This window comes from Periophthalmus magnuspinnatus, chromosome 7 (genome assembly GCF_009829125.3).
Source record: "Periophthalmus magnuspinnatus isolate fPerMag1 chromosome 7, fPerMag1.2.pri, whole genome shotgun sequence".
Classification (NCBI taxonomy): Eukaryota; Metazoa; Chordata; class Actinopteri; order Gobiiformes; family Gobiidae; genus Periophthalmus; species Periophthalmus magnuspinnatus.
This window is the reverse complement of record NC_047132.1, coordinates 33,447,795-33,472,937: the sequence shown is the minus strand read 5'-3', so window position 1 is coordinate 33,472,937 and position 25,143 is coordinate 33,447,795. Positions and strand designations below refer to the sequence as shown.

Sequence of the window (25,143 nt, the reverse complement as noted above, 5' to 3'; positions counted from 1 at the left end):
CCTCGCCGTCCGCCTCCTCCGGCCTACTGCAGCCACACCCGGCTCCTGGGGGCGGGGCAGGGGCGAGAGGGGGCGGGGCCTGCGCTCACGGCCTGCGCACACGAGAGAGAGAGACACAGACTTTACACAGGTGCAGCGGGAGAGGAGGGTTATGTAATGGAAGCTGTGAAATGGAGTTTTATAACTGCTTGTGTAACAGCCTCTTGTTTTAGGATCTTTTTTTGTGTCAAACTGTGCAGTGGCTCATCTGGCTCATCTGGCTCATCTGGTGCTACTCTGCAGTTTGAGTGTTTAATTGTCCTGGTTTAGACTTGATTTACAAACAGTTTGATGAATCAGGGCCATCGACTTTTTATATAAATGGACATAACTAACCTGGCTCCAATTCTCCTGTGTCTCCTCCCTCTCGTTCTGGTCTTAAATGTTCGTATTAACCCTCTACATGATCCTGGGGTTTTTATTTCACTATTGTGTCTGTAAATCAAGACATGAACATTAATAACAGACAAATCAGGTCCTTCTTTCCCCGAGGTCGCTCCTGTTAGCGTTAGCAACAGGTTTGATTGACAGCGTTGCTAAACCAGTGCTGCGGACAGGAAGAGGCGTTACCTTCAACAGCCTCGCTCCTGATTGGCTCTCTGGTTGCTATGATACTCGTGGTCAGAATTTCAAATATGGAACTGGACTCCAGATTAGCCGCTATAACCGTTAGCCTCAATTAGCTCCATTTGGAGCTGAACTCTGTCTAATCTGAATGAAATAATTTACATTTTAATAACATTTCTGGTGCTAAGATGCAAACGAGAGTGACACGTCTACAGACTCGTCTGGTTGTGTTTTCTTTCAATTCAAAATGTCCGACTGTGGTTCGAGGTCTTTGGTTTTACTCATTTTATGAAGATTATTTATGTTTTGATTTGTTTTATTGTGATTTTAATGTCTCTCTTATTCTGTAAAGCTCTGGAGTGTTAGATAAACCTTTAGTCCTGTTTTATTTGGTATTTGTCCTGGTTTAGTCCTGGTTTGGTCCTGGTTCAGTCCTGGTTCAGTCCTGGTTTAGTCCTGGTTTAATCCTGGTTTAGTCCTGGTTTGGTCCTGGTTTGGTCCTGGTTCAGTCCTGGTTCAGTCCTGGTTCAGTCCTGGTTCAGTCCAGGTTTAGTCCTGGTTTAATCCTGGTTTGGTCCTGGTTCAGTCCTGGTTCAGTCCTGGTTCAGTCCTGGTTCAGTCCAGGTTTAGTCCTGGTTTAATCCTGGTTTGGTCCTGGTTCAGTCCTGGTTTAGTCCTGGTTTGGTCCTGGTTTGGTCCTGGTTTGGTCCTGGTTCAGTCCAGGTTTAGTCCTGGTTTAATCCTGGTTTGGTCCTGGTTTAGTCCTGGTTTGGTCCTGGTTTAGTCCTGGTTCAGTCCTGGTTTAGTCCTGGTTTAGTCCAGGTTCAGTCCTGGTTTAGTCCTGGTAAAGCGTCGTTTGGGTAAACTTTATAAAAACAAACAGATAAATGTTTGTGAGACGATGTAAATAAATCGATCTGTTTATGTAACTGCTCCTGTTGCCATGGAGACGGGCTGGACGCCTGAGGGAGGTTTTACTACTGTTTATAAAGGCGCACTAGGTCACTTTACTGGTGGAGGGTCAGTCGCCTGCTTGTCTCCATGGAGATGTCATTGAGTTGCCTGGAATGTTCCACAGTGTAAAGACTCACTGTGAGAACCTGTGTTTGTAAACATTAAAGAGGTTTAATGTCATATTGTGGAACATTTCAGACAAAGCAATAACATCGCCATGGAGACAAGCAGGCACTGGACTCCCACCAACAAAGTTACATAGTGTAGCTTTAAATGTGTCTAGGCTGTTCTGAGCTTTGAAAACAACATGAGCTTTATTTTTATCAAGTGTTTTTACTGTAAAGTGCATTTTAGACATTTTAAATACATTTAAATACATTTTATTGTCACTTTATTCTATTTTCTGTGAATGAGGAAAGCGATGGAGCAGAGCGATGAAGAGAGAGAAAATGAGAGAACTAACAGGAACCATTACCAACCGCGTATGTTCTGTTCGGCCAATCACATAGAAGCACGGCTCCCCCAGTTTAGAGTTTGTCATACACAGAGAAAGACTGGACAGCTCCACTGAGGAGGAGGAGAGAGGGGAGGAGGGGGGGGGAGAACAGAGGGAGGAGGAGGAGGAGGAGAGAGGGGGAGGAGGGGGGGGGGGGAGCAGGGGAGGAGGAGGAGCAGGAGGAGGAGAGAGGGGGAGGAGGGGGGGGGGAGCAGGGGAGGAGGAGGAGCAGGAGGAGGAGAGAGGGGGAGGAGGGGGAGGAGGAGAGGGGAGGGGAGGGGGGGGAGAACAGAGGGAGGAGGAGGAGAGAAGGGGAGGAGGGGGAGAACAGAGGGAGGAGCAGGAGGAGGAGGAGGAGAGAGGGGGAGGAAGAGAGGGAGGAGGAGAGAGGGGGAGGAGGGGGGCAGAGAACAGAGAGAGGAGCAGGGGAGGAGGAGGGGGAAGAGAGGGGGGAAGAGAGGGAGGAGGAGAGAGGGGGAGGGGGGGCAGAGAACAGAGAGAGGAGCAGGGGATGAGGAGGAGCAGGAGGAGGAGGAGAGAGGGGGAGGAGAACAGAGGGAGGAGGAGGAGGAGCAGAAGGAGGAGGAGGAGAGAGGGGGAGGAGAACAGAGGGAGGAGCAGGGGAGGAGGAGGAGCAGGAGGAGGAGGAGGAGAGGGGGAGGAGGGGGAGGAGAGAGGGGGAGGAGAGGAGGGGGAGAGGGGGAAGGAGGGGGAGAGAGGGGGAGGAGAGGGGGGAGGAGAGGGGGGAGAGGAGGGGAGAGGGGGAGGAGAAGGGGAGGAGAGGGAGGAGAAGGGGAAGAGGAGAACAGAGGGAGGAGGAGGAGAGAGGAGGAAGAGAGTGAGGAGAGAGGGAGGATGAGAGGGGGAGGAGAGGAGAACAGAGGAGGAGAGACAGAGGAGGAGGGAGGAGGTAAAGGGGAAAAGAAGGAGGAACACGAACAGAAAATATAAAGAGGGAAAAAAACATAAGAAAAATCCATGAAATAAAATGAGGCAGAAGTGAAAAGAGAAGAACAAAGTTAGAATCAGTTTGAGACGATTCTGCCTTTTCAGCTCCGATACCGATACTTTGATACTTTAAACATCTGCCCAAATGAACCGATACCAGAGACAAAACTGTCTCTTATTTCCTTAAAATTCAGAGCTCGACCGTGTGAGACTGAAACATGAAACGATTTGGGCCAGAATCACTAAATCATGTCATATCGAAAGAATCAGCTTTACCGATATAATCAAACCGATACCTGATCCAGTATCGGTATCGGTGTGTCGCTAGTAACAAGTAGAGGTGGACGATACTGACGAAATGAAAACCTTTTAAGAAATTTTCTCAACGATATTTTACAAATCCATCAGAAATGTGCCAGAATGTCCCTTTAAATATGTAATAATTAAAAATCATGACTCAAAACGTTAAAAAAGTTTAAACTGAACCATAAAAGTGCAGAGATATTTAACTTTTACCACGAAAATTACACACGTCTCTGTCATTTTGTTCCATTTAATCTGTGTTTTTCTTTGTCGTCGTAATAGTTTTTTAAAATAAATACTGAAAATAAATAATACCATTTTGCATATCGCCCACCTCCAGGTCAGAGGTCAGAGGTCACAGGACAAACGAGCCTGGACAGGTGTTTTTACCGTAGTCGGGGACGTAGCCGTTCCCTCTCTTCAGGACCAGGTGGATCCTGTGTCCTCCTCTCCTGATCTGCTCCACGGCCTGACTGTGCGTCATCCCCACCGTGCTGTCGCCGTTTATCTCCACCAGCTGATCGCTCACCTGAGGAGACAACGCCGGAAATGTGATACCAGAGGAGACCACAAGGGGGAGAGGAGAGGGAGGAGAGACCTGAGGAGAGGAGGAACCAGTGAGGTGATACCAGAGGAGACCGGGAGGAGGAGGGGGAGGAAAGAGGAGGAGAGGAGAGGGAGGAGAGACCTGAGGAGACAGAGGAACCAGTGATGTGATACCAGAGGAGGCCACAAGGGGGAGAGGAGGAGAGAGGGAGGAGAGAAGAGGAGAGGGAGGAGTGGAGGAGAAGAGAGACCTGAGGAGACAACAACAGTAATGCAACACCAGAGGAGGCCACAAGGAGGAGAAAGAAAAGAGGGAGAAGAGGGGAGACCTGAGGGAACACCAGCGATGTAATACTAGAGGAGTCCACAAGGGGGAGGGACCAGAGGAGGAGGAGAGAGGGAGGAGAGGCAAGAGAGGAGAGGGAGGAGAAAGGGAGGAGAGGAGAGAAGAGGGAGGAGAAACCTGAGGGGACAAAACCAGTGATGCAATACCAGAGGAGTCCACAAGGGGGAGAGGGAGGAGAGGAGGAGAGAGGGGGAGAGAGGAGAAAGAGGAGAGGGAGACAAAGGGGTGTGTTGTCCCGGGCCCAGGCTCTTAGGGCCCAGGCTCTTAGGGCCCATTCGGGCCCCTCAGTCTGTTCATTTAGAGGAGGGTCTTTTACCTCGGGCCTCATGTTTGTGCTGAGGCCCTGAGGTTCAGACTTTAGGCCTCGTCATGTCTCTGTTTCTGTTTTAGTGAAATGATAAAAAAAAAAAACAAACACTGACGACACAGAAAATACAGAGACTCCATTTAAACTTCAGCTTTTGAAACATGGAGCGATTCCAGCTGTCGATGTGTCCATGAGCAAGACACTCAAACCCCCCTCACCTCCAGTGTGTGTGTGTGTCTCGGGGTGTGTGGGGGTGTGTTTGTGTGTGTGTCGGTGTCTCTGTGTGTGTGTCTCTGTGTGTGTCTGTGGGGGTGTGTCTGTGTGTGTTTGTCTCTGTGTGCTTGTCTCTGTGTGTGTGTGTGTCTGTGTGTCTCTGTGTGTGTCTGTGTGTGTGTCTCTGTGTGTGTCTGTGGGGGTGTGTCTGTGTGTGTGTGTCTCTGTGTGTGTGTCTCTGTGTGTGTCTGTGGGGGTGTGTCTGTGTGTGCTTGTCTCTGTGTGTGTGTGTCTGTGTCTGTGTGTCTCTGTGTGTGTGTGTGTCTCTGTGTGTAAATAAATCCCACACAGTGAAGTTTGTTTTGTGTTTAAGTCTCAAACAAACACGTTAAATTTGTTCATTGTCGTTACGTCAAACACCGACCTGCATCTTGTGGCTGCGTGCGGCTGGCCCCGCCTCCATCAGCGCGAGGACGTACAGCCCCATGTTGTACTCGCTCCCTCCTCTGAGACTGAAGCCGAAACCTGAGGGGCCCCGGTCCAGGTCCACGCTGTAGTACCTCGAGTCGCGCTGGAAAAGACCAGAGTTCAACAACAGGTTTATGTTTATGTTTGTTTATGTTTATGTTTGTGTGATCTGTTAGAATATCACGGGGTTACCTTGGGTCGTGACCTCTGACCTTTCCTGCTTCTGTGACCGGACTCAAACTCATTGGATTCTGGGAACGTGGAAGAGTCTAGAAACATTACAGACAGAAAAAATAAGTTTAATTTCATAGTGTTAAGGGAGATTTAAGGTTAAAGTTCACATGTGTCCTCTGCATTTGACCCATCTCTGACACATTTGACCCATCTCTGACACATTTGACCCATCTCTGACACATTTGACCCGTCCTTCAGTGTCTCTGGGGCGCCTTGTCATCCGTGATGTTGCTGCGTGTTGCGTTTGTCGTTAAATGCGGTAAGTAGGTCAACGTGATGTAAAAGATGGAGGATGTTCTGCAGTTACCATGGAAACACAATGCTCACTTTAGCAAACTCTGCCAAAAAAAGTTTTAAAAAATCATCTGAAAACTCAAGAAAAAGATTCAACAGTGATTTAAAGAGCATTTTCAGGAGCCTGTGGTCAGTCTGAGCTCATGGTCCTGTTTAGAGTTTGATTTTACACAAAAAGGTGAAAGTGACTCACTGAAAAAACTGTTGGCTAATGCTAATGCTAATGCTAGTTAGCTTGTGGCTGTGACGTTATTTGGGAGAGTCTTGTTTAACAGATCAGCTCCAGCCTCATCAGCTCTTTATGGTCAGATTGTGTTAAAACAAAGCTCAGGTTAAAGTCTAACTTGAGTAACAGCTTCAGACAGAGCGGTGCCTCCAGTTAGCGTCACACCCGGGGAATGTGGATGACATCAGCTGTGACGCAGTAGAGAGGAGTTTACCCAACACGCTGCTCATCTCTACGAAGAAACTTTGTCTGGAATGTTCCGGAGTATGACATTAAATAAAACATATCTCAGGCCAAGTTACAGGTCAGATCTGTGGAGAGGCGACCCCACTCACAAACCACCTGTAAATGAATAAATATAAGATGGATAAGTTTATTCTATACTGTGGAACATTTGTAAAGTAATGACATCTCCATAGTGACAAGTGACACAGGGCATTTAGATTATAATTGTGGTAAAAATTTTGTTGTGTTTTTATGTTTGTGTTTTTATTTCATGTTTTTGTCGTGTTTTTGTCGTGTTTTTGTCGTGTTTTGTGTTTTTATGTCATGTTTTTATTTCATGTTTTCGTCGTGTTTTTATTAGTTTCCTTTGACCTCTGACCTCACTTGTGCTGAATCCATGGGAGTTGCTCTCACAGGGACATATCTGTTCGATATATCGAGCTGATATTTGAACTGTTTTGCCTATGGGATATCAGCCTTAAACCTGCTGCTTGGGCCGATATTTATATTAGTATTTATATTTATATTCGCTGTCATTTTAAATCATATATTTATGGGGGAAATGATCAAATCCGGTCAGATCTTATCGGGGATCGGCTGCTCTGGCCTGAGTCGTATCGGCGGCGTTCCCGTGGCGTTCCCGTGGCGTTCCCGTGGCGTTCCCGTGGCGTTCCACTTACAGGTGCTGGGTCTGGGGACGATGGTGAGTCGCAGCGTGTTCCCGGCGCGGCGCAGGATCTGAGAGAGCTCTCGATGGGGCAGATGGACGACAGACTGACCCTCCACCGCCTCCAGACGATCTCCTGGACGGATCTGCCCACTTTTAGACGCCGGACTTCCCCGACGCACCGTCACGAAGCGATGGGGCAGAAGAGACGCCGCTGACAAACACAAACACGAGGAAATGTCTTTAAAATGTCTTCAAATACAGAACAAATAAGATAATAACGTCCATATTTGTCCATTTAAACGTTAAAAACAGGAGCAGGTTGATTATAAATGTTTATCTCCACATTTTTAAAGTGCGACCTTCTTTTTATCGTCAACAGAGATGAGAAAAAAATGTAGTTTTACTTGTATTTCAATGAAAATTTAAGATTTTAGATCAAAATCTTGCTGCAGCTTTAAAACTGTCTGATCAGCAGAGGGCGCACTTTACACAAAACAGCATCATCTCTACATAAATGTATGAGGCTTTCCTAATAAATATAGTAAAAACTAAACCAGGGCACAAGCTTCAACAGCCTCACTCCTGATTGGCTCTTTGGTTGCTATGATACTTGTGGTCAGAATTCCAAATATGCAGCTCTGCTCCAGCCTCAGTGAGCTTCATCTGGACCTGAACACTCCCGTCTCACTCATGTCTTTATTCAGTCTGTGGGTCAAATACATTTAAACTTAATGTTTGGATCCAAAAGCTCATTATCAAAACGGCTTTTACCCCCGAACACGTCCAAGAGATTCACTCCACACATTCACTCCACAGATTCACTCCACAGATTCACTCCAGAGCAGCTCACGGCACTTTTCTTAAACATGTTGTAATTGAGCTTTGGCAGAGAGTGAGCGCTGTAAGTTACACAGATCTGTCTTCCAGTGTCTCCTTGAAACCACCTTCTCCTCCTCCTCCTCCTCCTCCTCCTCCTCGTCCATCTATCAGTCCACATCTCCAGAGCTGACACATCACAAACTCTTATCGTTCCTCATTTGTCTTGGAGCTCGACGGAGCCACCAGTGTTTTCAAAATCAGTCAAATGAAAAGTGAAGTGTGTTTGTAAGAAGATTTTACACATACAGAATCTGTGAGCTAACATCAGTGTGCTAATACCTGTGTGCTAACGCCTGTGTGCTAACGTCTGTGTGCCAACACCTGTGTGCTAACGACTGTGTGCTAACACCTGTGTGCTAAGGTCTGTGTGCTAACGTCTGTGTGCTAACGTCTTTGTGCTAAAGTCTTTGTGCTAAAGTCTTTGTGCTAAAGTCTGTGTGCTAACGTCTTTGTGCTAAAGTCTTTGTGCTAACGTCTTTGTGCTAACGTCTTTGTGCTAAAGTCTTTGTGCTAACGTCTTTGTGCTAACGTCTTTGTGCTAAAGTCTTTGTGCTAACGTCTTTGTGCTAACGTCTTTGTGCTAACGTCTGTGTGAAGTTGACTCTTATGAAATGAAAGCTCCAGCTCAGACTTGTACTTTTGTATTTATCATTTTCAAATCTCTGATATGAAGCAGGACCTGGAGCTGTGGAGACACCAGGTGCCACAGGGGGGCGCTAGTGACAAAAACTGTTGTTGTGCCATTAGGCAACACACTTGACCCACATGGCCTGGTGTGAACGTGGTGAGTCTGTGGATGGTGGTGGGACTTTGACTTTTACTGGTTCAAAATCTTTAGTTTCATTTTTATTTGTAGTATTTTTTGAGTGACTGTTTCGTACATTTATTTTCACTGAGTTACAGGAATTTTACTTAAGTTTTTATAGTTTTAGTGATAAAACCGTCGCGTCTGGGCCGTTTCTTTCCTCAGACTAATGTGGATGATGTAATGCTCTTGAAAATGCTCTTCTTCCAGCCCAAACCTTTTCTATTTTTAATGTGGATTATTTTAAAATCCTCTGTGTTGAAACTCGCTCACTCACTTTTGTGGAACCAACTGTTCTGAGTTTGGGAAAATATAATCTAACAATGTCTCCCCAAAACGAGACGACGTCGTTTTTCTTTCACTGTGTTTCTGAAGCTTTTGTTCAGTTTTACATCAGCGCAAAAACAGGTTTAATCGTGACTTTGTGCAAGAAAACAAATGAACGGCCCCTGTCAGCCGCCGTTATCTGATTAAAAATGCATCAGTTCTCACGTGGCTCTTTTTATTCTTATTATTCATAATTTAAGTGACTAGAAAAGCACATTTCAAAGGCTCATGAGGTTCAGTGTTTTTGTTTGCAGACGTCCTTCACATTCTCTCTCGACAATATTTAATGTTTCATCAATATCTAAACTCAGGGTTTACACACTTTGCTAGTAATCATTTTCAAGGACTTTAAAAGACTTTTCAGGACTTTCAAGGACCTTTCAAGGACTTTTCCAGGACCTTTCAATTACTTTTCAAGGATTTTTTAAGGACTTTTCCAGGACCTTTAAATTACTTTTCAAGAACTTTTCCAGGACTTTTCAAGGACTTTTCCAGGACTTTTCCAGGACCTTTCAAGGATTTTTCCAGGACCTTTCAAGAACTTTTCCAGGACCTTTCAAGGATCTTTGAAGGACTTTTCCAGGATTTTTCCAGGACCTTTCAATAACTTTTTAAGGACTTTTCAAGGACTTTTCCACAACTTTTCCAGGACCTTTCAATAACTTTTTAAGGACTTTTCAAGGACTTTTCCAGGACCTTTCAAGGACTTTTCCAGGATTTTTCAAATTATGCCACCACAGCGTCCATAAACGCATTACCAGCTTTTCTTTCCATTAAATATGTATTTTAACTGTGCCCAAAGTCACTTCAAACACTTTTCCCATGTCTGGAAAACCAATTATTTTCCAGGTTTTCCAGGACGTGTGGGAATCCTGCTCAACTTAAACGTGTAAAACTTATTATTAATGACATTTTCTTTCATAATAACCAAATACTTAAATTCTAAAGAGATGAACCTGTTTGAAAATAAAGACAAAGTTGTATTTTACGCGAGGAGTCGGTTCAAATGAGGCCGTTCTGAAGGACACTCCGCCGCGTTCTCATTCCTGAAAGCGTTTTTGGCACGTCCCGAAGAAGCGAATACGCCAGTGTTTGTCCGTCGCTCATTAAATATGCAGTTTAACAGTTTGAAAACAGCCAAATGAAAACAGAAACGAGAAAAGTAAAAGTGTCCGTAGTTACACGTTTATCTTAACTGTGAGTGTTAGATTTGAACGGTCGAGTTTAATCTGGTCATTTCCCGACATCACCGCGGCGTTTCCGGTCACTAGACGAGACTGCGCGGATATTCAAGGCTCATTGTACAAATCGTTTTCCAAATGCATTAATTAAATCTGTAAATTGTCTGCCAGCCTCTGAGCCATAGCCGCTCGTTCCTGCGTTGTTGGCGCCGATCGTAGCGGCTGATATTGACCTTTTTTGAAAACCACGACTGTTTCTTGGCGAATCAGACTCACAGTTTTTGATCGGACGTCAGTGAATAAATATTTTGTTGTCCACTCAAGCTCATTTTTAGAGAAGGGAAGTGTTTTTTTTTAAGAATAACACACGCGGACAAGGTCGATGTGGCTGACACGCGCCATCTTGTGGGGAAACGTTGGCATTACACATAATTTGGTCACGTTTGGCCCGGATTAATAAGCCCAAAGAGCCGTGTGTGGCCCCTGGGCTGCAGTTTGTCCCTGGTCTAAAAACAAGCGACAAAAGCGACAGGTAAAACGAAAAAGCTCTTTATCTCGTGGTGAAGTCATGAACTGTCCGAGGCGATACGTCGATAAACCGATAGAAAAGTGTCTATCGTGACGTTTCTCTTCTATCGTTTCTCTCAGTTATTACAGCAAATACACGATTAAACTGTCGTATTGTCACTGTGCAGACTCTACGTTTGTATAAGTGAAAATAAAGACGTTACTTAAAACCCTCGTGTCGTCCTGGGGTAAGTTATGACCCCAAAAAAATAAATCCCTCACAGCAGAACGTGGACATTTCTTCATCAAATGGGCCACTTGAAAAAATGTTGATTGTAGAATAAGAACTGTCTTTTTTAAGTCAATTTTTTTTTTTTTTAAGCTATTTTTCTATTATCTTGTTTTATTTTCCTTCTTGTTCTTTAACTGTGCGGTGCAATACTGGAATTTCCCCCCTGTGGGACTAATAAAGGCAGATCTGATCTTATCTTAAAAACAAGTCACGTTAAAGTTCAATTTGACCCCCGTTTGTGTCTCTTCTATCTCAGATCGACTTAATTTCCACCATCGCACTCGACAAACACGGGACAGTGATGGAAATTAAGAGCTGCGTGAGATTTTGAGGTCCAAAAATAAACAATCTTTACTAAAATACGACCTACTAACCAAAAAAAAAGGATGTTATTTTATGGCTGAGTTATGAGAAAAATAAATCAGGGTCAAATTGAGCCCAGAGGAATTTCAACGAAACTCGACTGGGAGGAAAACACACAAGGGTGAACTCAGACGAACGAGAAACAGGCTGAAGTTTCATACTCGGAGTCGCAGGTCCGCAGGCAGCACGAGACGAAGAAACACTTTTACCCAAAAGAGGGCGCACGTCTGTGATTCGGTGACATTTCGGGTTCGACGGGAGCAGAAAACGACCATATGCAAACTGTGCTACGAGACGACAAACCTCTGCTCTCGCCCGATGAAAGACGCAAAAAAGAATAAATAAGAATCCAAAAAAAAACGAGTCCTGGAAGAGTGGGATCAAAAACTACAGCCAGACGACGATAAAGCAGCGATTTGCACAAGGCACAGCGCGGAAAAACGTCCCAGCGCCGTAAACGAATCACATCTCACCATTTCCCGTTATATATTTGTAAGTCTGTGTTTGTAGTTGAGGAGGACGAGTTTAAAGACCTCGTCAAAGTCCTGGATCTGAGGTACGTTCTTCCCGATCAGTAAAGTACATTTATACATTTATGTCGCTGCATTAAATGTGTTTTTCGTTTGTGACAGTTCGGTTAAATGTGGAGGAAAGTCGACAATACATTTTTTGTCCAACTTTTCAGAGAATAACTGAAAACATACTTTGTTGTTGTGTATCGTGGTTTCTGTCGTTATGGTGATATAAAATGATCCATATTGTGATTCTGTTTACGTGTGACCGGTGGACGTCTGCGTTGGAGCCACAAGACGCCGCGGGAACTTTTAAATCGCCTTTAACCCGTTTCACAAAAAGTATAAAACTTCATCAACACGTGCCGCTACACACCGGTCCAGCCCGCACTACACAACAAAAGACGATAGAGAAAATCAACAAACAAAAACAACGGAACGACACAGGAGATCGATATTAACTTAAATACAAATCAAATATAACCACAGATGTAAAACAAAGATAAAGACGATTAAAAGAGGACACTTGGGGTTACAATGAATGACTGAACTCTTCCTAATATCGGTTTGTAAAGGGAAGAGGCGGAGTCAAACCAGGAGCGAGGGACACACGAAGAAGAAAGAAAAACAAAGGAGAAGCGGCTGGAGGACCAAGTCAAAACACCAGGTACGGACAAAACTGTGACAAACGAAAGCAGCATTTTGTGTAATTTTGCAATAATTTTACATATATATGAACCGGTTACATATGATTTTTTCCATCGCGCGGCTCTAGTCATGAACATAAAGACGTAACTTTCACTTTGACGTAAACAAACTCTTTTCTTCCTCCGACGCCACCGTGATCCTCATATATTTGCGTATTCTCAGGTTTGTGGAATGATCTTTGACCATCTGAGGTCTGTCCAGACTCCAGCCTGTGTCCTCACATCGCCCGACGTCTGCGGAATAATCCTGAAAACCCCCGACTCAGCGGTGAAACGTGACCTCTGTCTGTCGGTCGATATCCAACGAGAAAAATGGACTGAAGCTTTTGGAAACATCATCTGTGCGACTCGCCAACGGGATGATTATGATGAAGACGTGGACAGAGACGACCTGCCACAGCACAGACTCTTAATATAACAAGAAAATAAAACAAACGATAACGCACGGCTTCAAACTCACCACCAGGGCGGCGCTGTTCAATAAACGCTCACTGAAACTGAGGCAAAACCTGCAAATGTTTGAAAGAAAATAACTCCGGGTCTGTTCACATAATCAGAATATCATTTTTTAGATCGATTATTAAACTTGCTTCATATTTCTGACTCTATTTGATGTTTTCTGTTTCTTTATAAAATGTAGAAAGTAGAAAAAAGAAAGAAAAAAAAAAACACTGAACAAGGAAGGACTAAAATGGGACTAAACCAGGACTAAAACGGGACTAAACCAGGACTAAAATGGGACTAAACCAGTACAAAAATGGGACTAAACCAGGACTAAAACGGGACTAAACCAGGACTAAAATGGGACTAAACCAGGACTAAAACGGGACTAAACCAGGACTAAAATGGGACTAAACCAGGACTAAAACGGGACTAAACCAGGACTAAAACGGGACTAAACCAGGACTAAAACGGGACTAAACCAGGACTAAAATGGGACTAAACCAGGACTAAAACGGGACTAAACCAGGACTAAAACGGGACTAAACCAGGACTAAAATGGGACTAAACCAGGACTAAAACGGGACTAAACCAGGACTAAAACGGGACTAAACCAGGACTAAAATGGGACTAAACCAGGACTAAAACGGGACTAAACCAGTACAAAAATGGGACTAAACCAGGACTAAAACGGGACTAAACCAGGACTAAAACGGGACTAAACCAGGACTAAAATGGGACTAAACCAGGACTAAAACGGGACTAAACCAGGACTAAAATGGGACTAAACCAGGACTAAAACGGGACTAAACCAGGACTAAAATGGGACTAAACCAGGACTAAAACGGGACTAAACCAGGACTAAAATGGGACTAAACCGGGACTAAAATAGGACCGATACAAATCTCCATCAGGACCAAACTGTGGTGCAGCTGTTCATCTCTGGGTTTAGGCTCCGTTTATAATTTTAATGTTACGATTATGAGAAGAAACTGAATTTTACAGATGAGACAAAACAAAAACACTTCACACGATACGGAAAGTTCAACATGATTTTGACTCGATATCAATAAAATTATAACTGTCCTATAAAGATAAAATGTCTGGTCTCTGTCGTTTAAAGCCTCTAAATCAGGGGTGTTATTACGTCGAAGGCATTTTGAGTAGATCACGTCCCGTCATCCATCCAGTCACATGACTAATACACAGGACAGTCAGGTCACACCTGACCCGAGGTCACATCATGGACGCTGCATAAACAAGAGCGAGTTTATCCCTATAGCGTCGGATCCTATCGTCGCCGATAGAGCGCAGTTGCGGACTTTCCAGCAGCGTAACTCCCCCCAGTCGTGCTTCATGTAAATTAAAACGGCGTCTCAAAGCGGAGACACGGGGCTGTCTAAATATTTTACTGTAAATCTGCCTCTGTTGTCCCTGGTGTTGAATGAGAGCGCGGCGCCGCGGGGATTTTCACTCATTTATTCGATGCGTAAAAGAAAAAATACGGATGGATGTGTAAAATAGAAGTTGTAAATTCTGATACTTTGTTTAACATGATTTTTATATCTATAAAAAAAAGACAAAACCGTAATCCACAAGATTTGCTCTGTTATCACTTTCAAACGAAAAATGCAATTTTCCTCCTGTCTGTCAGAAGCTTCATCCTGAACTCTGCATCTCACTGATTCTGTTCAGTGTCAGAGCAGAAATCATCAGTCAAGTAATGAACATGTGAGAAGTTCAGTTTGTGTTGTGCAGGATTATCTCATGACGTTGTGCAAAGTACATTAAAATGCACTGTACATGTAAGAATTCATAATACATTTACAAATAAATATATGTTTAACATGTTTGTATTCGGTGGTGGATCTTTCAGACACGATCATTTTAAAAGCAGCTCACACTGAAAAAGTCTGAGCAGCTCTGAGCTAAATGACCATCATAAAAGTCAAAGTTAAATCTGTAACTGGACAAAAAGTCGTACGAGAGTCGCCGCTCGTCCAAACCCCCTTTTTATTTATTTATTTAACCTTTATTAAGCAGGAAGGTCCCATTGAGATTAAAAACCTCTTTTTCAAGGGAGTCCTGGCCCAGAGGCAGCACATTTCAAAACAAATACAAACAAACAAAACGTTAAAACTGCATCGATCATGAAAAACAGCTGCACATTATTGAGGCTCTGTCAGGCTTTGAGTTTAGTTTTAAAAACATTTAAGGACAACAGTTCAGTCCATTTCCAGTCTTTCTGCAACAAGTTCCAAGTAAAAGGTGCAGAGTGAACAAAGGCTTTTCTTCCCCAGCTCTGTGCGGCAAAAGGAACAGACGGAAACAACTGATCATTTGAACGCAAGGAGTAAGAGCCACTATTTTACCTTTATACAAATATAAGGAGGCAGCAATCCAAGTACAGCTTTGTAAATAAAAGTGTCCCAATGCCCCTGCCCTCTAGTGGCCAGAGAAGGACATTCTACTCTTAAGTACAAGTCACAGTGATGGTCTCAGATCTACAGTTGGTAATAAACCTCAGGGAAGCGTCAAACATTGTGTCCAACATTAGAAGACACGAAGAAGAAGAAGCTCAGAATGTCCCCATAATGTAGCACGGATAAGAAGGTCGCAGTGACAAGACACCTTTTTACTGCAGAAGAAAAGCACCGTTTATTACGGAACAAAAAAACAAGTTTAAGTCTCAGTTTCTTTACAAGTTTTTCTTTAGCTCCTCCCACCAAAAAAGTCTGGTGCCGCCCCTGTCTGCGAGCGCTTTTGACATTTTCAAAAAAACCTCTCAAGTTCTGAAGCCACAGGATGTAAAGAGTGAATCACAACACTATATTATACAAATGTGATCATAAACGTGTCCTCTGTCCCCTCTGTCCCCTCTGTCCCCTCGCTGTCATTTTAATCTGAATGACCCAAAAACCCGAGCCAGGCCGGGGCAGCTTTTCAAATAGTCCTCTTAGCATCAAAACAACAGCTCCCTTTAATACATATGTCATAAACACATGTCAAACCGCACACACACACACACACACACACACACACACACAGATGTACCCAGCGCACACAATCCTATTTAAACGCACAAATGCATCCAAATGGAGCTATAGTGTCTCTGGGGTAATCTCTCTGCAGCGTATCCCACCAGCGCTGCACCCGGACCCCTCCCCAGCGTCATAAAAAAAAAAAAAAAGAAAAAAAGCCCCGTCCCCCCCAAAGAAACACAACCACACGAGCTGCAGACGTGACATCAGCCCGGAGGGAGACGGGCTACGCCGCACGCTAGTCAAAACGAAAGAGAAATCAGTTAGAAAATGAGCATTTCGCTGAAGATAATTTCATAAAACGCAGATATAGAACGTCGTACCGTCCCGCTCGGATGTAAACAAACCCGGTAAAGTTTGATTCGCTCGTCGGAGTTTCACATCACCACTCGCAGATTCCACAACTAGCTTAAACTGCGATAAACCGATACACGAACCGACAAAACGGCAACTGACAAGCAAATAAATGATAATTACGTTTGGATTCCTTCACAGTTTTTAAAGCAGACTGTAGTCGCTCCAGCATGGCGTTGTTTTTGGTTTTTTTGGCTCTCACAAAATAAATAAAAAATCCAGGTGTCGGCGCGATGCTAACGTCCACGTGCAACACTTCAACTTAACCCCCCGGCGGCTCGTCCGTCCGTTCTTCCCGTACGCGGCGAGTGTTAGCGCTAGCCCTCCTCTCATCGGGCATTAGGGATGGAGCGATGGACGGAGGGAAGGAGAGATAGAGTGAAAGAGGAGGGAGAGGACGAGGAGAGGAGAGGACGAGGAGGGAGGGGTAGAGTTTAATCTTTTGAAAAACCCGACTGAATGCTTTTACTGCAGAGTGTGGAGCGAGTGGGCGGAGAGGTGGAGGAGCGGAGGGGTGGAACAGAGGAGGAAGAGTGGAATATATGACAAATGAAAAGATGTGTGTGATGTGAAGCGGCGGGATTAATATGGACGACGTGAGCGGGCCGCGGCGTGATGGAGGTACAGGACGGAAAGAGTGAAGGTGTAAATACAAATATAAAGATAAAAAAAGATTAAAAATGTAAATACAAATATAAAGAAAACTGGACGTCATTTTAGCGGGAAATGAGATAATACGTCATAAGAGGCGCCTGATTCGTCTGTTATTAATGTTCAGATCTCGATTTACAGACACAATAGTGAAATAAAAACCCCAGGATCATGTAGAGGGTTAAAACGAACATTTAAGACCAGAATGAGTCTGAAGCAGCAGAGACAGAGAGAGAGGACAGTTTTTAAAAAAATAAACTCAAAATAACAAACAAACAAAAAAAAAACAACCTCAAAATAATGGGAAAAAAAAAAAAAATCAATATAACAAATAATAAATAAATGAACTCAAAATAATAAAAGAAAAACTTAAAATAACAAAAAAAATCAACAAAAAAAAATCAAAATAACTGAAAAAAAAATTAAAATAACAAAAAAATAAATAAATGAATTCAAAGTGACCTAAACAAAAAAACAAAACAAAAACAAATAACAAAAAAATAATAAAATAAATAAAAATAAACTCAAAATAACTTAAAAAATTAGATAAAACATGTCTGATTTGTCTGTTATTAATGTTCATATCTCGATTTACAGACACAATAGTGAAATAAAAACCCCAGGATCATGTAGAGGGTTAATACGAACATTTAAGACCAAAATGAGTCTGAAGCAGCAGAGACAGAGAGAGGGGACAGTTTTAAAAAAAATAAATTCAAAATAACAAAAAAACAAAAACAAAACTCAAAATAACGGAAAAAAACAAAAATTAAAGCCGCAAGCGGCATCGAACGGCCCTCGCGGGCCGTGCTTCACACTCGGCCGACCCGGCACTCCCTGTGGGTGGCGCTAACGCGCCACTTGTCACTTTTTTATTGGGGCTTTGGACTGCACTTGTCACCAAACAAGTCAAAACACATTGGAAGTGCTGATGCACAAAATGCAAAAACATGGGTTTTGCAGGCATCGCCATGGCAACACCGTGCAAAATACAAACTTGGCCCCTCGGACTTTTTTGACGGGGAAGACCTGAAGAATCACTGTGCAAAATTTTATGTTCGTCGTTGACGTTAATAGGTCGTTATAAGACTTTGAAATGTACAAAAATTTGGAAATTTTCCCATTAGGATAACATGGGCGCTCTCACGCATCGCCATGGCAACCCAGTGAAAAATACGACATGGGTCTGATTGACTTTTTTGATCAGGATGACATGAAGAGTCATGGTGCCAAATTTCACATTATTCCATGAAACTAATATTATTCCCATGAATGGGAAAAATTGAGAGGATTCCCATTAGGATAACATTGGCAGTTTGGTGCATCGCCATGGCAACACGGTGCAAATGACGACATAGGTCTGATTGACTTTATTGATTGGGATGACCCAATGGAATTTTGTGTCAAATTTGGTAACATTTGGGAAAACAAAATTTTCAGCCTTCCATACAAATTTATTTGTTATTCTATAGGGGGCGCTGTCGCGCCAAATTTATTTGTTTCACAATCAGGAGAATTAGGCATGAAAGTTTTACAACTGATTCGAATTTGACCAAAATCGGACTTTGCATGCGCAAACGGGAGCAAATTTTGACTTTTGAAAATTGCAAAATAACTTGAAAAATTACATAAGAAATATAACAATCCAGAGATACTAGATAAGATTAAAGAAACAAGGGGAAAAATTTATAAGATATTAACAGAAGAAGTGGAAAAAAATATTAGGTTTCGGAAACAAACATATTATGAAGGAGGATCAAAGTTAAAAAAAATCACTTGCTAGACGTTTGAGAAATAAACAACAATCTAACACGATCTACAAAATAAGAGCCGATAACGGAAAACTTAGTTTACAAACCAGAAGAAATTGAAAAAACATTTGAAAAATATTATTCTAAACTTTATTCCCAACCTAAATCAGCAGACGATGAGACAATTAGAGCTTTTTTAAACTCATTAGATTTACCAAATATAGGAGTGTCCCAAAATTCAATATTATGTTCACCTATCACAGAAAAAGAACTAGAAAGTACAATAAAACGAATGAAATCCAACAAGACCCCTGGAACGGATGGGTTTCCAGTGGAATGGTACAGGACCTTCAAAGAAGAGTTGAACCCATTGTTATTATCATCGTTTAACCATACTCTGAAAAATGGAGTTTTACCTCGTGGAGAGAAGCAATAATTATGATTATCCATAAAGAGGGCAAGAACAAAGAATATTGTGAAAGTTATAGACCAATATCAATATTCAATTGTGACTACAAAATATATACGTCAATTATATCTAATAGATTCCAAACATTTCTTTCCGATATGAGAGATGAGGATCAGGCAGGTTTTATTAGAGGACGACAAACCCAAGACAATATAAGGAGGACTTTACATATAATCGAACAAGCACAAAAAACAAACGAAAGCGCACTTCTTTTGAGTCTGGATGCCGAAAAGGCTTTTGACTGCGTTGGCTGGAGATTTTTGTATTGTTGTTTGGAAAGATTTGGCCTTAATACACAGTCAATCAATTGTGTCAGGACACTGTACCAAGATCCAAAAGCAAGACTAAAGATAAATGGCAGTCTCACAAACTGGTTTACCCTAGAAAGATCTGCGAGACAGGGGTGCAGCTTGTCACCAACCCTCTTTGCAATATTTATTGAACCATTGGCACAAGCTATAAGGCAGGAAGAGGGAATAATAGGAGTTAAAATCAAGGATATAGAGCATAAGGTGGGGCTATTTTGCTGACGATGTCCTAATTTACTTAAAACAACCAGATGTATGTTTACCTAAATTAATGGACTTATTAAATTATGTTGGCTATCTATCGGGTTATAAACTGAATATTGAGAAAACACAGGTTCTCCTCTTAAACTGTAATCCTCCACTAAAAATATCGCAGCAATATAATTTCAAGTGGAATAAAAAATCAATAGACTACTTAGGAATAAAGATTACAAATAACTTTAACACATTATATGAGACCAACTATAAACCTTTGAATCAACAAATATACAAAGACATGGAAAGATGGGAGGTTTTATTGTTAGATCTACATGCCAGAATCGAGACAATTAAGATGAATGTCCTACCGAGAATTTTGTATCTTTTCCAGTCCCTGCCAGTGTCAATACCAACAAATCAATTTGTGGAGTGGAACAAAAAAATCTCAAGATTCATATGGAATGGAGCCAAACCAAGAATTAAATTTTCAACACTTCAATTACCAAAAAATGAAGGTGGATTGGCCCTGCCAAATTTAGAGGAGTATTACTATGCAGCCCAGCTCAAATCTTTGAGTTGTTGGTGTGACTCTGAATGCACGGCCAAGTGGAAACAAATTGAGGTGAATAATGTTTGCCATGTACGAGCAATGATTGCAAACAAAAGACTGTTTAAAGAAAATGTAACAAAGTTGGACTGTATGGTCAAGTTCACTCTGGATGTCTGGTTCAGAATTGTAAAAAGATTCAAAATAGAGAAAGAGATTAAACTTTTAAGTTGGCTAGCATATGATACAAATTTTAAACCAGGAATTATGAATACCAAATTTAAAGAGTGGGCAAATAAAGGATTGAATATAATAGGAACATTCATTAAGGAAGGGGAAATGGTAAGCTTTCAAAATATAAAGCATAGATTTGATTTAGAACATCAGGAATTCTATATGTACCTGCAAGTGAGAGACTATTACCAAAGAGAAATCAGACCGGACCTCCCGAGGGAACTGAATATAATCACTGTGACACTTTGGGATGCATATAAGAACAAGAGTGCAAAAATTATATCTAAATGGTATAAAGGTTTGGGGGCTAACAGGAAAAATACGTCCTTATACATTAGGGATAAATGGGTGAAAGAAATAAAAGAAGAAATAAGTGATGATAACTGGTATAAAATTTGGCAAAACCAGATAACCTCAACTAATTCAACAAACTGGAGAATCTTTTGCTGGAAGATCATCATCAGATTTTTCATCACACCAAAGATTAAAAAAGCATCTCTATCAGTGGATCAACCATGTTGGAGACATTGTGGGGAGTATAATGTGGGACATGCACATGTGTTTTGGCAGTGCAACAAGGTGTCACTATTTTGGGAAACTTTGGGCAAAGAAATGGAGAAAATATTGGGGTACACACTATCAAGGTCATGCATAACGATGTATTTTGGGCGGACTACTGATGCGCATATCCCAAAAAAGGACCATTACTTGATTAAGGTATTACTGGCAGCATCAAAAAAAGCCATTACACGCAAATGGCACAAGGAAGACCCCCCTACGCTGGACAACTGGAGGGACATTGTGGAAGAAATTCGTGCCATGGAGACTTACATATGTTTTAAGGTTACAAAAGGAAAAATATGTAGAAAACTGGGACAAATGTTTTTTTTTATTTAAATGACGGCTGACCGAATGTTCATTGTTATTTTGTTGTATTTTTGAAAATAATAAAATATAAGTTACAAAAAAAACCACATCTGAAGTGCTGATGCACAAAATGCAAAAACATGGGTTTTCTAGGCATCGCCATGGCAACACCGTGCAAAATACAAACTTGGCCCCTCGGACTTTTTTGTCGGGGACGACCTGAAGAATCACTGTGCCAAATTTTGTGTTCGTCGTTGACGGTAGTAAGTCGTTATAAGACTTTGAAATGTACGAAAATTTGGAAATTTTCCCATTAGGATAACATGGGCGCTTTCGCAATGGCAACCCAGTGAAAAATATGACTTGGGTCTAATTGACTTTTTTGATCAGGATGACATGAAGAGTCATGGTGCCAAATTTCACATTATTCCATGAAACTAATATTATTCCCATGAATGGGAAAAATTTGGAGATTTCCCATTAGCATAACATTGGCAGTTTGGCGCATCGCCATGGCAACACGGTGCAAAAAAAAGCATGGGTGTCATTGACTTTATTGAAAAAACTAAAACAAAACAAAAAAACTGGTTTATTAGTCTGTCTACTGGTTTATTAGTCTGTCTACATATCCAATGCTCAAAATGCTCAGTCTCCCCTTGTGATGTTGTGGTTTACAACATATCTGTAATGAGCAAGACAGATTTAGCTCAATTATATGAAAACTAGGTACAGCCACTTTAAACAGCAAATTCTACCATAGAATCCTGACTGTTCTCCAGCTCACATTTAAATGAGGCATTCTATAATGTTGTCATGAAGTCATGTGACCAGCTCTAGAACACTCACCTAGCAACCAGTGTTGCCATGGTGTTCTCGTCACCATGGCAACGGTGACAAAGAAATCCTTTGACACAAAGCAATCGATTTGTAGTACTTGTTAGATCAAACTCAACGGTCACAACAAAGTCAAGTGCTCTTGTATTGCTCGTGTATTGCTCTTGTATTGCTCGTGTATTGTTCGTGTATTGCTCAGATATCAAATTTTTTGACCAACCTAAATACATACTGAAATGGCTTCAGGATATCCCTCCAGACTAGATCAAACCCTGTTTAAGTTAGGGGAGTACATCGTCTTGGACGTACTTGGGGAAGGGCATTTTGGTGCAGTCACTAGATGCTTTCACCCTCAGACTTTAGAGATCGTGGCAGTTAAAACCCTGAAGAACGCCAGTAGCAGTCTCGAAAACGAAGTTGAGATCTTGGAGGAGTTGCGCCTCTTACAACCAGACAAGTACAATATTGTCAGGTTCATTGAATACTTTGCAGAACAGGACTCCGAATGCATGGTATTTGAAACATTAGACAGGAGCCTGTTCGACTTTATGAACATGAGAGGAAAGCTATTGTCTTTGTGTGAGCTCCGTCCAGTGGTACAGCAGCTCCTGGTGGCCTTTGACGGTCTCAAGACGGCTGGGATCATTCATGCAGACCTAAAGCCAGACAACATCATGCTGGTGAACCACAGTAAGCAGCCTTTTAAAGTCAAACTCATTGACTTTGGCCTTGCTGGTTATGCAGACATGATGGACTTCCTGAACATATGGCAGCCTTTTCCATACCGAGCTCCAGAGGCCACTCTAGGCTGCGACGTCACTGAGGCTGTGGACATGTGGTCTCTAGGCTGCACTCTGGCAGAGTGTTTCACAGGATACCGTCTTTTCAGTGGACACTCAGCCTACGAAAATCTCAGGACAATCGTCGAACTGGTAGGACTTCCAAGTGCAAAAGTGCTCCAAAAAGCACATATGGCTTTAGATTACTTTACAAGCCCTTCTGGTGACTTCACACAGTGGAGACTTCAAACCTTAGATGAGTACTATGGCAGACAGAGAGAAGACATGCCCATGGTCTCAGATTGTCTAGCTGGAATATTCAGCTCTTTAGACAGTGTTTTTCAGGGGTCTCATACAAGAACGGGAGACCCAGAGCACAGAGACAGATTGGCCTTTGCTGATCTCATAAAGAGACTTCTGGACCTGGACGATGAGATGAGAATCACTCCCAAGGAGGCACTCCATCACCCCTTTGTGACGATGGAACATCTGATCGGTGATGACAGTGAATACAGTGAGAACGCTCGTGGCCTCATGGCCTTAGCTCTTAAAGGGTCCACCACTGTGTCTGATTTGAGCCCTCCTGAACAGCCCAGTCCACACGTCCCACAACATGTACCAGAGCCGCTCTGGGATGAGGAGGAAGCAATAAGACCCACGCAAACACTGGAGCACATAGACAACACAAAGTGTTTCAACCAGGGTATTCTAGAGACTCCAATGGACAACGAGGAAAACATGCAACCTGTCAAGTACGTCAATGGGTTTTTCTATTTTGGCCTTGAAGATCCAGTTTGGAATGAACCACTTAATGTAGGAGAAACAAGTGTCCCCCAAATACCTCAGTGTTTGAACCCAGCTATTCTAGAGCAGCAGGGAACAGCAACAGAACTCACTGAAGCAAACATGTCCAAAAACTGGTGTGATTATACTTCTGAGGACGACGAACTCCTCTACAGCCAGGAATTCGACCTGGAGATGGAACTCGCCAATCAGGACCAGACCTCTGGACCATCTGAGGAGGTGGTCCAAACCTCTGTAACTCTTGAAGAGTTGGAGAGGGAGCAGTTGGAGCCTCAAACCCAACAGAGGTCTGAAGAGGAAGAAGACCAGAGCTTGAGCTTAAACATGCTCGAATTTGAAAAGGCCTCTAAAGCTGCTCAGGCTTTAGATGCCAGAGAGGAACGTCTTCTCCAAGAGCTGGAAGACCTCAGGTATGTTCGAGAAATTGACCACAAACAGCACCAGGAGGAGAAGCTCAAGTTATTGAACAAAACTGAGCTGATCATTGCAGGTCATAAGAAGCAACTCCAAGGCTTCAAATCTGAACTGCACACAGTGAAAAAGGAGAACAGACAATTAGTGAGAGAATCTGAGGAGCTGAAACGTAGGATTAAGATCAAAGATGGAGACGTAAACCAGCTTGTCGAACAGCATGAGGAGGACAAGAGGAAAATGAAGCGGATTATTCAAGATCATAACACTGAAATGAAGAAAAAGGACAGAATAACCCAAGAACTCCAAATTGAACTGAACAACGTGAAAGAGGAGAGAGCAGCACTTATACACCAGTCAGATGAACTGAAGCACCAGCTTCAGTCCAAAGATCGCACTATGGACGCACTGCAGAAACAAGTTGCTGAAATGAAAGACATGCTGGAGCAAATTCGAAAAGATTCCAGACAAAAATCCAAACAGTGGGAAAAGGAAAAACGGAATCTTCAGACGGACGTTGCCAATATGAAATCCAAACTCCACAAAAAATCTTCAGAAAATACAGAGCTGACTGAGCAGAACTCTCAACTGAAGCGTGCACTGGCAGATTTCAGAACGGACATGTCTGCTCTGAAACATGAACTGGAAACCAAAAAACAAGAGGCGGCTGTCCAGAAGGTCCAGATGTTGCGGCAAATGGAAGACAAAGATACGCACATCCGAAAGATGGACGAGGAGAAGGACGCCACTTTGAGGACCTGTGAGGAGGTGAAGGAGGATCTCAGAAAGACACAGAAAGAGCGCTCCCTGCTGATGGAGAGATGCAGTGCATCAGACCAGCAATTGAAAAGAGCAGAGGTAGAGCGCTCCCTGCTGGTCATTAAGAACAACGTGTTACAGCAACAGATAGAAGAGGAGAAACAAATCAAAACCGAACTAGAGGAGGAGAAGACGGCTCTCTTAAAGACCTGTGAGGAGCTAAAGGCAGAGAGCTCCCTACAGGCTGAAAGCTGCAGTGCGTTGGAGAAACAGCTGAGGAGCACAG

The 25,143-nt window shown here is 42.7% G+C and overlaps 1 protein-coding gene across 1 annotated transcript in view; it reads right to left on the bottom strand.

Moving 5' to 3' along the window:
* Positions 1-25,143, bottom strand: part of LOC117373090 (membrane-associated guanylate kinase, WW and PDZ domain-containing protein 1) — a 115,636-nt gene continuing 90,493 nt past the window's right edge. Inside the window, exons 13-19 of the mRNA XM_055222997.1 lie at positions 16,369-16,440; positions 6,847-7,047; positions 5,380-5,456; positions 5,144-5,290; positions 3,698-3,836; positions 2,040-2,127; positions 1-92 (exon numbers count right to left, since the gene is read on the bottom strand). Of these exons, the coding sequence (XP_055078972.1) occupies positions 86-92; positions 2,040-2,127; positions 3,698-3,836; positions 5,144-5,290; positions 5,380-5,456; positions 6,847-7,047; positions 16,369-16,440 (731 nt within the window). The 3' untranslated portion in view covers positions 1-85. The remainder of the gene's footprint in view (positions 93-2,039; positions 2,128-3,697; positions 3,837-5,143; positions 5,291-5,379; positions 5,457-6,846; positions 7,048-16,368; positions 16,441-25,143) is intronic.